Source organism: Heloderma suspectum, chromosome 3 (genome assembly GCF_057233095.1).
Source record: "Heloderma suspectum isolate Gila_16-S chromosome 3, 16-S_ref, whole genome shotgun sequence".
Classification (NCBI taxonomy): domain Eukaryota; kingdom Metazoa; phylum Chordata; class Lepidosauria; order Squamata; family Helodermatidae; genus Heloderma; species Heloderma suspectum.
In genome coordinates this window covers 63,326,254-63,342,359 of record NC_139460.1, presented here as the reverse complement: position 1 = coordinate 63,342,359, position 16,106 = coordinate 63,326,254, and the positions used below count along the sequence as shown (strand labels likewise).

The window sequence follows — 16,106 nt, the reverse complement described above, 5'->3', positions numbered from 1 at the left end:
GGGTGAGTGACCCAACCTAAAACATCAAGGGTTTGAAATGTTTTACCTAACATCTGCTCAGAGCACTCATCATCCTGGGAATTTTTGAAGATATGAATAGTATAAATATGAAGTACTGCAGTATTTGCCATATGACAATATTTGGCTCTTTGCAGATATATCCCATCTGTGAAGAAGGAAGAGTAGAAAAGAATAAAATTAAAAAGGATTGTATCAATTCACGGTTGTAATGGTTAGATTTTTTGATATCCATTAGCTTGAATTCTTGGCTAGGCTATCCTTCCCCAGTTGGTCATATGCTGCTTATCATCCATAGCAGGTCTGGCCTTGAGTGTACCAACTACTCCTGGCATTGAGCCCAAAGGCCCTCGCCATCTGCTGTTCATTTCTCTGTTAGCGAGTTCCCTGTTTAATTATCTGCTGGCTGACTTCCACTCTATATTATGCCTGAAGGCCCTGGCCCAATACTTTATTGGCCTTTCAGGTCCACCTGATCTTTGTTCCATTTGGCTTCCTCTTATTCCACCTGGTCTGTTCCAAACAGGGTTTGATTGAAAGTTGCAGTCACATTTTGGGTGGTGGCTAATGAGGAGAGAAGGTACTTGGACATGCCAAACATCATTTGGTGTTGTAGCTTCAAATAGCAACACCTGCTTTGGAAGAAATCTTCCTGAATGGCTATATTAAGGACTATAGTACACTTACAGTATCAGTTTGGGGATTGTATTCATCCATTGACATTAAAGTTGAGATTATTAGTAAAAAACCTATCTACAGCAGATTGTATAGAAATAGATCTGGCTTCAGGTTTTTGTTGCCAACCAGCAAAAGACCTGTGAATCCTTGTACAAACACAGGGTAGGACCAGAATAGGTGCTACTGCATACCATTCCAGAGAAGGATTTGCTGTTGTAGTTGCAGTTCATGCTGCCACCTCCCCTTTACCAGCAGCTGCCCCTTCTCAGTCCCAGTTCCTTTTTTAGGACCATTGCTAAGCATGGGAGTCACTAGGAGCATGCAACTTGGTGCCCTCCAGATGTTTTGGACTACAGCTCCCATAAACACTGACTATTGGCCATTGTGGCTGGGACTTATGGGAGTTGTAGGCCAAAACATCTGGAGGGCATCAGGTTGCCTTTTCTTGCACTATGAAGGAACCAGACCCTGTGGCAGAGACTGGTGCCAGCTCTGTCCTCATTATCTACTCTGGCAACACTATTACATGACCTTATAATGTCACCTACAACATCAGGGGTTCATACACTGGCTCATCTTCAAATGTGATATATGCGATCATTTGTCATTCTACACAGGACAAACAGGCCCGTCTCTACACAAAAGAATAAATGGACACAAATCTGACATCAGGAATGGCAGTGTTCAGAAACCAGCGGGGGAACATTTCAACCTCCCAGGACACTCTTGTCAATAACTTTAAGGTGGCCATTCTTGAACAAAGGAATGTCAAGGACAGATATCAATGTGAAATTGCTGAAGTACAATTCGTTCAACTCTATTTCCTTTGGTTTGAATAAGGACAAAGGGGTGTGGTGGTGGTGTTTTTTGGTTAATTGGCTCACCATTGCAATTATGTCTGTATCACCCAACAACGTTTTGTGAATGGCAACTGTTAAGGTAATTATCACTGCCTGTACTTTCTGCATTTCATTTCCCTCTGACAATGCAGTTTACATCTTCCTCCCCAGCATATTTATATAAATCTGCCAATTTGAGGTTGACACTTCATATATCTGATGTAGCAACGGTGTTCATGAAAGGTTATGTCAGAATAAGTTTGTAAATCTTAAAGGTGCCACAGGACTCTGTTGTTTTTGCTGTTCTAGTAACTTGAAGCTCCTTGCTTGACTCTTTGACTCTTTGCAAATAGCACCCACCCACCCTTCTCACTTACAATATACCCCACTAGAAGCTGTTGGCTGCGTAAGTGGGGATGAGGAAGAATAGCACCCACCGCTGTTCATTCCCTATGGCCCGTGTCCCCCCTTGCACAGTGGCAGCTGTAGCTCCTTCATGCTTCTAGACTGAAAACTTTTACTAGCCAATAAAATAACCCACTAATCTGTGTTCACTCCCTGTAACAGTAAACTTAGGTGGTGAGTGCCACCAAGATTGGAGTCAAAACAGAAACAGGAGGAGATACCGGCATGCTCAGGAAACCCTGAGTCTTGCCGCAGTACCACAAAAAATAAACTTTTTGTAAAAAGCAAACTAACCCACCCACCCAAAATATCCCACTAAGGACTGAGCATGCTCAGTAGCCATGGAATGATACTTGGTAAAGGAAAATGGGGTGTGTAAGACATTTGAGGATACAGTGCAACATTTTGTTACAGATCTCACTTGTTACTGTGTTAAATGCCACAATACGCATGCTAATTTCTAGAGCTGTGCACCACTTCGCTCTGAAGCCCGAATAATGAGTCGAAGTGGGCTGCTTTGGAGGTGCCTCCACGTGATACGAGGCGGGACAGAACAGCAACGAGATGCCCCAACGCAAAGGAACTTGTATATGAAGTGCCTTGTCCAACTCAGTGATTCGTTCTGAGCAACCCAGAGAGCCTGGTGCCAAAAGTATAAACTTGAGAAAGTTCAGCGAGGGAGGAGGAGGAGGGAGGGAAGAAGGGAGGGAGCTTTGGTGAATGGAAAGTCTAGTTGCCAAATCAAGACTGAACATAACCCAGCAATCTCCAGTCAGTGATAGTGGTGGAGGAGGGGAGAAGACTGAATAACTGGAGAAAAACAGGTGCATTTCAGAGACAGATCATTCTGGTGGTGTTACTTAGGGATGTGAGACCCCACCCCTGTCTGGGTCTCTGGACGCCCCCCCGCCCCTGCTCTGCTTGCCGGTCCATCCGCCGCAATCACCATGTTTTTTAAAAATATGGCAATTGGAAGTCTATGTGCACATAGACTTATACACAAAAAGCACCATGAATGTGGAGTATATGGGTGATTCACAGCACTTTTTGCGTATAAGTCTATGTGTGCACATAGACTTATATGCAAAAAGCACTGTGAATAGCCCAGGCAGGAGGAGGAGGAGGTGCAGTGCATACCTCCTCTGCTCGGTAGCTGTCCCGTCCTTGTGAGCAGGAAAAGGCCAGCAGTCCTTGACAGCTGAGCAGGCAGGAGGAGGAAGAGGCGGGGGCGGCACGAGGCTGGGACGTATAGCTCTTTGCTTTGAGAGCTTTTGTGGAAAAAATCAAATTTCAGCTGCAGCTAGCACAAAATTTGGCAGGTGGGATGTCCCCCATGTCAACAGAGACCCCCAAGTTTCATGTATTTATCATGAAAACTGAAAAAGGTATGGCCATTTGTGTTTTCCCATGCAAGTCAATGGGAAAATGCCCAAACCAAGTGATCCGGATATCCCAATCTCACTTCAGATCCAGAACCAAGTCGACAAGGAGAGGGTCTGAATCAGTCTGAGTCAAAGTGGGGCTGATTCGGAGGGTCTGAAGCAGCATCCAAAGTGGGGGGTCCATGCACAGCCCTACTAATTTCTACGAAGTTGTATATTCCGATTGTGACTTCTGGACTATTCCAAATCCAGAATAAAGAAAAAACATGGGTTATATTTGTTTACTTGCTTACTCATTTATTTAAAACATTTCTGTACCAGCCTTCATCAGACTGGATTCCAGGGCACTATAGAACAATATAATTATTTAAAACACAGTACACAACAACATAATGAAACACTTAATAGCTGAAATAAAAAATAGCAGATAAAAATTAAAAGGCAGACTGAGGGATTACACACATTAAAATGTCTTAACCTGGTGCTGAAAAGGTTGTAAAGTAGGTGCCAGGCATGCTTCTTTAGGGAGAGCACTTCAGCACTCAGGTGCTACTACTGAGAAAGCTGCCCTTGTGATTACATAACATGCTTCTGATGAGAAAGGCATTTGGAGTAGGGCCTCAGAATAAGATTTTATGGCTTGAGCAGGCTGGTATGGGAAGAGGCACTCCTTCAAATATTTTGGATCCCAAGCTGTTTAGGGTTTTAAAGGTAGGTACGAGCACCTTGAATTGGGTTTGGAAATGAATAAAGTCACCAGTGTAGTTATTTTAATATTGGAGTGTTATGAATAAATCAGTCTTCAGGGGCAGCCCGACATAGTATAGATTACAATAATCCACGCAGCATGGATCACCATAACCAGCTGCAGCTGGTAAAAGGTACACTGCAACTGAGGCCATTTAAGCTTTTAGTGACAAAGCTGGATCTAGGAGCATCCCAAGCTGCAAACCTGCAGTCTTTCAGGGGGAGTGCAACCCCATCCAAAACAAGTTGAGCACCACTTTCCTGGACCTGAGAACTATTTTCCCACAGTACCTCCATCTTGTCAGGATTCAGCTTCAGTTTCTTGGCCCTCATCCATCCCATTACTGAATCCAGGCACTGGTTCTAGATTCTTTATTTCTGTTATGTTGGAACTATATCTTGGCCTAACATGAAATGTGAACTTGATACAAACATATATGTTAAGTTAGAGAAGTCCCATTGAAATCAATTGTGGCAAATTATTAATATTTATATTCTGTCAACCAACCAGTATGGACACTTATTTTCTCTCTCATAAACACTTTTCTGCTCAGTAACTACCAGCCCCTTGCTTCCAGAAAATTCAGAGAGCTTGTTTTCTTCAAGCTGTCTTCTTGTCTGCAGCCAGGAAATCAGAAGACGTTTACTTCTTGGGAGGACAGCAATGACAAATCTTGATAAAATAGTTAAGAGCAGAGACATCACACTGACAACCAAGGTCTGCATAGTTAAAGCAATGATATTCCCCATAGTAACCTATGGCTGCGAGAGCTGGACCATAAGGAAGGCTGAGCGAAGGAAGATAGATGCTTTGGAACTGTGGTGCTGGAGGAAAATTCTGAGAGTGCCTTGGACTGCAAGAAGATCAAACCAGTCCATACTCCAAGAAATCAAGCCAGACTGCTCACTTGAGGGAATGATCTTAAAGGCAAAACTGAAGTACTTTGGCCACATCATGAGAAGACAGGATACCCTGGAGAAGATGCTGATGCTAGGGAAAGTGGAAGGCAAAAGGAAGAGGGGCTGACCAAGGGCAAGATGGATGGATGATATTCTGGAGGTGACGGACTCGACCTTGGGGGAGCTGGGGGTGGCGACAGCCGACAGGAAGCTCTGGCGTGGGCTGGACCATGAAGTCACGAAGAGTCGGAAGCGACTGACCGAATAAACAACTAATGTATCAAGAGTCAAACAGAAATCCATAAATTTCACTGTTGACCTCTTGGGCACAATCTTCCAGGAAGTTGTCCTGCTGAAATCCTGCTGAAATGTCTAGGAGCTGAGCAAAAGCACCACAAAACCCCTTTTTCTTAGAATAGGGCTTCTGTAAAAAAAAAGAAAAAATCTTCCCAGCTCTTAAGAAGATATAACTCTGAAGGGCAAAAGGCAAGAGGGCTGCATGACCAAGAGTTTTGGATTATGTTCTCAAATGCTAAAATAAGCTTTATTGATTTGCTATAGCCAAATTTTGGTTGGCAATGAATTTGGGTGAATGCTCGTTCAGAAGACATATGAATTACAAAATTCCAAATGTTACTTTAATCAGTTGTTTAAATCATTCCCTTTTTTTAGTGATTTAAATTGCATTAATTTGAAACCAATCCAACTTTGGAAGTAAATGTTACTGAAAAAATAGGATTTACCTCTGAGTAAATAGAATCAGGTTGCAATAATTTTGGGTGGTCTGTATATGCTGACAGTTGGCTCATTTAACTTTGTGGGTTGTTCTGCCTATACAAAAAAGAGGGTTGTCTCTTAAAAACAAGGGTAGGAAAGTCTTGCGCTGCCTGTGTCATTGGGGAACATTTTAAAGTATGCATTTCCGAATCTGGTTAAACCACTGCTGGTGGTCTGTGTACAGTTACTCTATAATAAGATCACAAGTGTGACTGAAAGTATTTTCACAAATGCCTTTAAGACTAGCACCTGTCACTTATGAATGTTACTGTAGTATAAAAAGCAGCAGAGAGCCATTTTAAAATCAGAATGTAATATCTGGTCAAAACCAATTTAAGCATCATCACTTGTAAAAATGGTCTAAGTTGTCTCCATTTCTTATTCTCAGATTCATTGACTTTTGAATGTCCACATTTCACTATGAAGTTGGGTATGTAACATAAGATTCAGAAAGTTAAAAAATAAACATTGAATATAAGAAAGAAGAAATATGTAGAGGTGATCAAAAACTTGATTGCTTATTGATTTCTTCTTTTGGACCTATTCACTGAGTTATTGTTGTGTGAAACAACAATCTTTTGTCTCTGTATTTCTGCAAAAAGTAGTATGCACTATCTTGCTAGCAGACTGTTTCCTCTCTACAAATAGTAGATCGTTGCCTTTCATTGTCAGGCTCTGAACTGCAGTGGGTCTAATGGCATGCCCCTTGCTTTATTTTCTATATTAAGTCAAAGAAGTACAGATTTCAAAAAAATTAATTTTCCTTGTAAGATGCCATAATTGGCATTTCATTCACTAAGTGTTTAAACTTTCTAACCAATCTGAGGCAAATACAACCTCTGCTTCATTGCCAGCTGTGTATGTTGCTATGGGAACTCAGTAGGGACTAGCTGCTGATTACTGTTCTAAGGACCACACCTGGCTTATTTGCATTCAATTTAAGTTGAGGAAATTTCAAAAGAAGAAAAGGGGAGCTTAGATTAGCCAGTGGGCAGCCAGAAAAGGCTTGTCATTTTGAGGCTGCCAGTTTGGATGACAAAAGCTGTTTTCTTATTCATCAGACTCCTTGGCAGACCCACACGTCGTTTGGAATTTTGTAGATACTTTGGAGGTGGGGTGTTGGTTCAATCTTGATGCTGTTTCACATTTTCCTGCATCGTTTCCTCTTATTACCCAAGTCAAGCAAATGTAATCATACAGTACTACACTGTCTGATTAAAACTGAGATGCTACAAAGTGAGCATGCTGACCAGATTTTTGTTCTTGAGAAATTTCATGTTGCGTTAAATAAAGGTTGAGGATATAGTAAGAACTTTCCTATTTAACCCCTTATAAATCATATAATAGGAGGATTATGAGAGAATGGCCCAGTTTGGACAATCATATCTTGGCCTATTAAGCCGAGATATGTATGAGTGTTCTGTTCAGAGACACAGCCTCTTTTCTTCTCCTTTTGTATGAGCCACTATTAAGCCAGGAGCTCTTCAATTAACTATATTTCCTGTTTCATCCTAACTTGGAAACTATGGTTGTCAGCTATAAAATAAGTAAGGTTCTTCTTCGTAATCTCTGTTACTCACACATATAGGTTATGCACCTGTGGAGAACAGTAATCTGGAACATTCTATAGCTGAACAGAGCTTTAGGTGGGAGTCCCACTCACCCCCTCTGCTCATGCTCCAGGGTGTGGCTCCCCTCTCCCACTCAGTACCATTTTGTCTGCCACAGCAACTGGTGGTGTTTGGAATGTTCTCCATATCTTACAGCTTTTTCACTAGTACAAATAAAGTTGTCCCCTTCTGGGCAGCATTTTCCTCTCTTGCTCAAATCCTGTTGTTGAGCTCTTTTTCTTCTAAATTTTCCTTGGTTTTGCCCCATGGGGACAAATGGCCTCCAAGGCCTTCTTCAAAAAGTACACCCAATGTGGCAGGAAATACCATCAACTGATGGCCATTCTCTGTTTCCTGTGTCTGGAAAAGGCACATAAAGTAGACTCCTGCACCCATTGCCAGGCGTTGACCAATTAGGTCCAAAGAAACAGGATGGCTAGTCTCTGTGTCCTATTATGGGAGCAAGTCCTTAGGGCCGCAGTCTCTGCTGCACAAAACCAGCCTTTGCGTACTGCCTCATCCTCCATTTGTATGAAACTGGCTCCAACTTTCTCCCTCCTGCTTGCCACAGTTCCACCATCAATAGAGGGGTCTGCAGATTAATCATCCTGGCAATGGATGTATCAACCTTTAGTACAGCGTCAGTGTCAGCCCTGCCCCCAAGATAACTATCAGTCCTGGCAGCTCAGCCCAAGCCAGCCCTGAGACTTTAGTACTGATGGCCAAGACCAAGAAAGTCAATCTGGCCAAGTTACGACACAAACACCTCACTAATTCTCAGGCTCTGGGATCAAAGAATAAGAAAAAGACCACAAGCAGGATCAAGTCCGATGATGAGCCTATTGTGTCACCGTTGCTGACACAGTCAGCCCTGGTAAGGACGGTCTCACAAAGTCTTAGGTTGCCTTCTCCTATTTTGGAAAAATTACATCTCCCCTGGTATTGCCATTCCTCTGATGATATCAAGTGCATGGAATTGAGATCAGGAGGTAAATACAAGGGAAGATCCCCACCAGGGTCTCATCGGCCCATTTCCCAGGACTGTTCCCCAACACTGACTACTTGTGGGTACCACTTTCATGGGGCCAGATCTCCCTGATACTGGGAAGCTTCGCCAGCATCATCAGCTGCTTTTGGAAGTTTTCTCCACCACTGCTATGACCTTCCATGGGATGACCATCAGCACCCCTATTACACTTGGCCTCCATCCTACTACTGTGATGACTGGTCACCTCCATATTGGCATCACCAGTCTTCACGATGGCACCATGACTATAGGAAGAGAGATGCCCCACAATACCACTCCCGTTTTCAGTTATCTTAATCTCCCCACCATAGTGAATGATCTGAGGCATCACCCAGCCACCCGTCTCTGGCCCACGCTGTGTCAAAACCCAGTGTGGACACGGTCCAGAAAGCTCCGGTATTTAAGCTAAGCAGCCTTCCATCGGCTTTACACCCACCTCTTCTACACCTCACCAACGCCTTTCAAAATTTCATCCTCCCCCAAATTCTGGAGACCACCACAGAGACTCAGCTACCAACACCAACGGCATTGCAACTTGCACAGGTGGTTGCCCCACCACTGATCCTGTCTCCACTTGCTACCAAAGTTCTAAAGCCACTGCCAAAGCTGTGCTCAGAAAAATGCTCATTGGGACAGGATGACTACTGCTCTGATTCATCCTCCCTCTCCTCCGCAATAGCCTCTACCTTCTGTCCAGACATGTCGTTGGAGATCAAAACCTCCTCTCTCCCTTGAACGATGTTAGGCCCTATGTGGAGCAAATACTGTGAAAGGCAAAATCTCTAGTCCTGAAGATCAAAGCTGCTCCAGTGCTGGTCACTGATCTGGTGGTTAAAAAGGTACAGCTGGACGTAGCCTATACCCATGCTGCCCATCCTCTCATACGTAATCAAACAGTTGTGAACAAAACCTTCCCCCATACCACCAATGTCCACAAAAACAGAGAACCTATATAGGGTCCAGGAAGAGGCCCGCTCCTTCCCTTTAACCACCCAACTCCAAATTCCATAATTCTGGAAGCATCTCAGTCGAAGAGTCAACAAAAGACCCATTCCACTCCAGTCAATTCAGAAGGGAGAAGGTTGGTCTCCATGGGACATAGGATCTACTCCACAGCCCTGTCCTTCTGGATGGCCAACTGTGAGGTCTGTATCATGGCTTACCGATAGATAGATAGATAGATAGATAGATAGATAGATAGATAGATAGATAGGTTTGTTTGTTTGTTTGTTTGTTTGTTTGTTTGTTTTCTATACTGCCCAATAGCTGAAGCTATCTGGGCAGGTCACAAAATTAAAACCAAAAAGCACACAGTAAAACAATATAAAATATAAAAACATTAAAACCACAATATAACACTACAACCAGAATAAAACCGGAGTAAAACCTAGCAGCAATGCAGAGATGTAAAATACAGATTTAAAACAGCAAAGCTAAAAGTCTAGAAAGCTAGTTTCTCTTGGGAAAGATGACTACTTTTTTTAACAGCCTCCCAGAAGACCTGGCCATCATTTTTCAGGCTGAGGTCCACAGATTAGCAGACCAACAAATTAATACAGCCTGTCATATGGCCGATTGTGGCTCCAAGGGAATGGCAGCTGCCATCTCATTATGATGCCATGCTTCGCTCAGAACAGCAGGACTGAACCAAGAAGCCAGATCCAGGGTGGAAGACCTCCCATTTGATGGAGAAGGACTTTTTAGTGTCTCCGTGGACAAGACTCTGGACCATGTCCAAAAGATGAAGACTTCTACTTGCAAGATGGGAATGGATCTCAGTCCTCCTCCACAAATCACTCCTGTCCATACTGGCAACACGAGGGGGCCACAAAACAACAGTCTGAATCAGCATCAAGCAGAATGTCCAGACCACCATCTCAGACCTCCTTCCAGCATAGGCAACCCTTTCAAAACAAGTATCATCAGTCACCTCGGGGCAAACACCCCAACAATAGTAAACATCTTTGATTCTCAGAGGGGGGCCAGGCCCTGTCTTCTCTAACAGACTCAGCCTTTTTTTACTGACATGGGAATCCATCACGATGGATGCATGGGTACTTTCAGTCATCAGAAATGGCTGTGCTAGTGGGCAGTATCCAACTGTGTCATTCTGTTAGTGCAAATGATGTGCTAGCGGAAACTAGGTTCTAAACTATGCACAAGAGAAGAATCCAACTAAAGTTAAGTTTGCAAACACACGGCTGCACAAGCAGTTGTCCATTATGCTTGTGCAACCCATGGTGCATAGCTTGTGCAACCTGTTACACAGCTGGTTGCACAACCAGTTGCGCAAGTGTAATGAGCTTGCAGAACAGAAAGATTCAGCAGAACTCTGCTAGTGCTATTTGAGTTTGCATAATGACACTGTTGGATACTGCCCATTGAGTTTGAGAATCCCTTCTATGGGAATCTTCTGTACCACCTGCCCAAACCAAGCATTCAAGAAAGAGATTGCTACGCTTTTGGGAAAAGGTACAGTCACCTCTCCTCACAAGTGTACTGGCTTTTTCTCCAATACTTCATCATCCCCCAAAGTGGTAGAGGCCTCTGACCCATTCTCAACTTCCAAAGCATCAATCGCTATATCGGGCCCAGGAAATTCCAGATGACTACCCTCTTTTCCATATTTTGGCCCAGAGACTGGTTCAACACAATGGACTTCTCCGACATTTATTTTTACATCACAATTTATCGAACATCTTGCTGTTTCCTCTGCTTCACCCTGAGCAACAGGTATTTTCATTTCAAGGTTCTTGGCCTGGCTACTGCTCTTTGTTCCCCATCATTCCACCATCTCCAGGCCAATGTCATCACTGCTCTGCACCTTCCCAGATCCCTAGGCCTCCAAGTCAACAAGGAGAAATCCTGTCTCGTACTGTTGCAGTCTCAAAAATTCATTGGAGCACTTCTGGACTCCAGTGGGCCTGCACCCACCTGCCTGCTGACAGGGTGGATACATTGAGCTGCTTGGCACACACAGTAGCATCCCATACTCCATCCCGGGTGGCCATCATCAAACACCTCTTTGGCCTAAAGGCCACAACCATGGATGTAATGCCACTGCAATCCTGGTTCCTCCAGACCTTTGACCTGAAAAATGGACACACACACCCTGGCGCCCCTGCTGAGCCTCCCTTACTGGTGGATCACTCTATTGAATCTATGGGAGTGACTTGAGTTGCGCCCCCCCCCCATTGATAATTGTCACCACTACGGGGGGCCTACTGCAGTTCACTCAAGCTCACTGGTCCCACCAAGAGCAGTTCATGCACTGGCTAGAATTTACAGCTGTGGCAAAGGCTTTCTGAGCATTTGAATCCACTCTTATTGGACAAACATCCCTAATTTTTACAGACAACACCACTGTGGTCTTTTACATCAACTAGCAAGGAGCGACAAGGTCACTGGTTCTTCTATTCCGCATTCGAAACATTTGGGACTACTGCATAGCCAGTCACATTGTTCCCGTCACCATCCATCTCGCCAGCACCATGAATTCTGTTGCAGATTCAGTTGATCCAGATCACCCCCCACGAATGGGAGCTATTCCCAGTCATCACGTCGAATCTCTTCAAAATGTAGGATATTCCCACGGTGGATTGTTTTACTACCAAGGTGAATTCCAAATGCTGGACATTCCACAGCAGAGTGGGCTGGGGAATGGACTGTCTTAGAGATGCCTTCCTATTCAACTGAGGGGACACTCTGAATTATGCTTTTTCCCTGCTTTCTACTCATCACACAGGTAGTGGACAAGATAGAGGAGGACAATGACCCCTGCATCCTGATCGTTCCATTCCACAGCAACCGTGGCTTGTGACATTGCTCCTTCTCTCTGAATGTGCCATCCTCCATTTCCCATGGACCTCCTCACCATGGATCAGGGGAACATCAGGCACCCCGACTTAGAAACTCTTTGACTCATGGCATGGCAGGTACACAGCAGTACCAGTTTTCCAAGGAGGTGTTGGACATCCTGACAGCCTCCTTCAAGCCCCCCTCTTGAACCTCATATAGTGCCAACTGGAAAGCGTTTTCAACCTTCGTCACCCCTTCTGGGCAGAGGCTGAAGTCCTGCAACCTTGACCTTGTTCTTGACTTCATCCTCTCTTTCAAGGACAGGAGGCTGGCACTGTTATCCCTTCGAGTATACTTGGCAGCATTCTCAGCTAACCATGCCAAGATTGACTGTTCCTCTCTTCTAGTCACAGTCAAGCAAACTGGGACACTCTACAGGGAAGGTGAGCTGTATTTTTAACCATCTGCCAGCTCCTCACCGAGTTTGTTGCCTGCTATGTGCTGGACTATTGCTCCTGCTATCAGGAGAAGCTGGCCTAGCCACCATGAGAAGGAAAACTCCCCAGGTTGGTTGAAAACACAAGTCAGTTGGACTTGACCCTGGGAGAAGGCCTTTATCTGCTGGGCCAGAAGCAGGGCTAATCATAACCTGAAGGCTGAGCCAAGCAAACTAGGACACTGCACAGGGAAAGTGTGCTGGTGGTTTTTTTTTTTTTTTTTACCATCTGCCAGCTCCTCACCCTGTTTGTTGCTCCTGCTATTCTTAAGAAGTTGGCATAGCCGGCCAGAGAAGGAAAACTTCCCCAGATTGATCGAAAATGTGAATCAGCTGGCCTTTATCTGCCAGGCCAAAAGCGGGATGGCGACAACAAGGGGGGGTCCCCCCTTTGGGGGAAGCTGCTTGGCGGGGTGCAAGGGCAAGGGCCGCCCCCTAACATCTTGGCCATTTTGGTTGGTCTTGAACAGATCTATTATTGAAATTGTTTTTAGCTGTTTAAATTATTTTAAATTTCGTACAGTAAAATTTTTAGACTATGTTTTATTATAATGTTGTATAATGTAATGTTGTTTAATGTTGTAGTTTTTGTGAATTGCTGTGAACTGCCCAGAGAAATGAAATAATAATGATTTAATGAAATAATGATACTCACACCCAGATGCTAAACATTTCCTCAAGAGACTTGCCAATCTCTATCCGCCAGCTGTTTCCCCAATTCCAACAGGAGCCTGTCAGTAGTTCTAGCAAAGTTAACAGCCAAGCCCTTTGAACCCATGGCTACAGCTGACCTTCGTCTCCTCACTGAAAGTGGCTTTCCTTACCACCATCACCTCGGCCTGTAGAGCAGGGGAATTTTGCGCTCTTTGCCATGGCCAACTTTATTGATTTTCCACAGAGATAAGGTTTTCTTGCAACCAGAGTTCTCCTTCCTCCCAAAGAGAGTGTCACAATTTCTTTTGTCTCAATACATTGTGTTCCCAAATTTCCCTCTTACCTTACCTTCCTATTGGAAGTTAAGCTTCATTCCCTAGATGTTAGAAGGGCTCTCTCATTTTACCTACAGCATATGGCCTCATTACGGGCCTCCCCCTGTTTGTTATTCGGGCCCAAAGAAGGGACACTCTGTTTCTCCACAGCGCTTTGCTAAATGGGTTGTGGCTGCTATCCTCCTCATCTATCAGCTTCCACATCTCCTGGCTACCCAGCATGTTGGCAGCCACTCAACCAGAGTCACAGCATCACCTGCGGCTTTTCTACAGGGCAGCCTGATTCCCCAGCTGTGCAGCACTGCAAGCTGGGCACAGCCTTCAACTTAAATTAAGCATTACCATCTAAAATCCTACCTTGTTCTGCAGCTGGTAACCATAGTTCCTCAGTTCAGACAAAACAGGAAACTGTAGTTAATTGAAGAGTTCCTGGTTTAACTGCAGCTCGTGCAAAGGGAGGAGCAAATGGGCTGCATGCATGAGCAAATGGCTCATGCATATCTAAGCTTGATAAGCTGAGATATAATAGTCCAAAGAGGGCCATTTTCAGCAGGAGGGCAGTAGAATATTTTTACAGATGCTACCGTATATTGAGTAACTATAAAGAGGAAATATTTCAGACCCCATAATTCAGAACTCCATAGCTAGAGTTGTCATATCCAGGGCTCTGAAATATCAGTAGTTTAATTGTATATTATGCATATCTTATGGTCTGACTATGCAAATGCAGTTCATTGTATTAGCATTTAACCTGTATAATTTCCAGCAGGTGTTCTACATCTGCTCTTCCACCATACTGATGCAGCATGGAAAAGGGCAAATGTAGTATCCCTCCCACCTTGACAATTTCCCTCTTTCAGATGAAGGGCTTCTCAGATCAGTCCAATTCCAGTATTTTCAAGACAAATAGCCATTTAAATATGTTGCTAAGACTTTTCCTTCATGTTCTTTTGGTAATTTTCCCCAATTCAAACCTCAGGAAGCCATTCAAAAGGGCCATTATAAGATTTTAGATGACAGCCGTACTGTTGAGCTACTGTGCTGCAGTTCTCTAGCAAGCAGCAGGTCTATCTTCTTAAAAAGGTACCTGAGATCCTTCACTTCTTTAGCTGTGAGGCAGTGTAAGCAATTGCTTCTGTGGAACAAATTAATATGTTGTGAGAGATGCTTGAGAAGCACAAGGGTCCAGTTTAGGGCTATCATTGAGTAGCAAATGTGCATTTAACAATAACCTTGTACATCTCAACATCACAGTTGCTTAGGGATAATGGGGTCTCATGATCTGCAGTGCAATAAGAGACCACTCAAATCAAGGAAATGTTTGACTTAAATATTACTTTGGTGTTTTTTTCTTAATCTATACAGAAGATACAAAACATTTTCTTTGTGTTCTTCTGCCTGGCATGAGTGGATTCTGGAGTTTATTGAATTCACCATGAATTTTGCATTAACTGGAGAGATTCTAGAATAAGCAGCTGATTCAGATCTAATTCATATGCTCATACTGCTGATGTGGAAGCTGACTATATTGTAAGCCTCATCCTGGTAACTTTCTTCAAATTCTGCTAGGAATAGCCATACCACTGTTGGTAATGGATGACTCAGGCCTCAGTTGCTGTATGTACAGAACAGCATCATCCCCCCCCCCCCCGAATAATTATCTGCTGTTTTTGAATGGTGGTGGTTGTTTTAAGTTGGAACAGTATGCTGTAAGCTAAGGCCTGAGCTTACTTTGATATTTGTTTTATGCAGATATTTTCTCAGTCACTATCTCCAAAGGATGAGCCTGTTTTGAGAAACAAAATACAAGGCACACAGTAGCATGTAACTTTCACTAATTTGGGAGTGTATATTGATCTCCAAGTTTTCCTTTTTTAAGGGACCTCTGAATCTGAGCCTAATAAAATTCTTAGTTTTTCATCCCCTTCAGATTCAGCAGTTTACATCTTCTGGGCCAAATCCCAGTCCAACCCAAAGGCAAAAGGAGAGTGTATAGTACGCCATGTGCAGTTTGCTAGCTGTTCACTTTGGGTGTTGCTGGTGACACTGGCCAGGTTTGAACTACCAGCAGGGAAAAGACACCATGGTTGCTTCTTTTCCCTGTCCTGTGTGTGCCGCTTGTGTGCCGCTTGTGTGCCCATTTCCCGAATTACCCTTGCTGTGGCATGGGTTGCCATGTTGTCCAAACCCGGCAAGGTGTGTGGCGGGGGTGGCTGCTGAAACACCTCTCAACCCATGGGTTGTTGTAGGGGTTATGGGGTGGTTCGGAAGCCATCCCTGCCGCCTACCTCACCGGGTTCAGACGACACAGCAACCGGTATCATGGTGAGGTTAATTAAGGAAATGGCAGGCATGCAGGGTGGGGAAAAGAAACCATATTGACTTCTGCTTATCGTCTGAACCTGGTCACTGTGATTCATCACTCTCCAGGCCTTCCTCA

The 16,106-nt window shown here is 44.1% G+C and overlaps 1 protein-coding gene across 9 annotated transcripts in view; it reads left to right on the top strand.

Moving 5' to 3' along the window:
* Nucleotides 1-16,106, top strand: part of POU2F1 (POU class 2 homeobox 1) — a 138,071-nt gene that overhangs the window by 45,323 nt on the left and 76,642 nt on the right. For 4 of the 9 annotated variants that reach the window (XM_084843432.1, XM_084843436.1, XM_084843430.1 and 1 more), the window contains exon 2: nucleotides 6,135-6,176. The exons of 3 other annotated variants lie outside the window; for them this stretch is intronic. In XM_084843432.1, coding sequence (XP_084699558.1) covers nucleotides 6,135-6,176 — 42 coding nt within the window. Of the gene's footprint in view, nucleotides 1-1,568; nucleotides 1,636-6,134; nucleotides 6,177-12,204; nucleotides 12,319-16,106 lie in introns of those variants that run through there. 2 more of the 9 variants (XM_084843435.1, XM_084843439.1) reach the window with 2 other exon arrangements.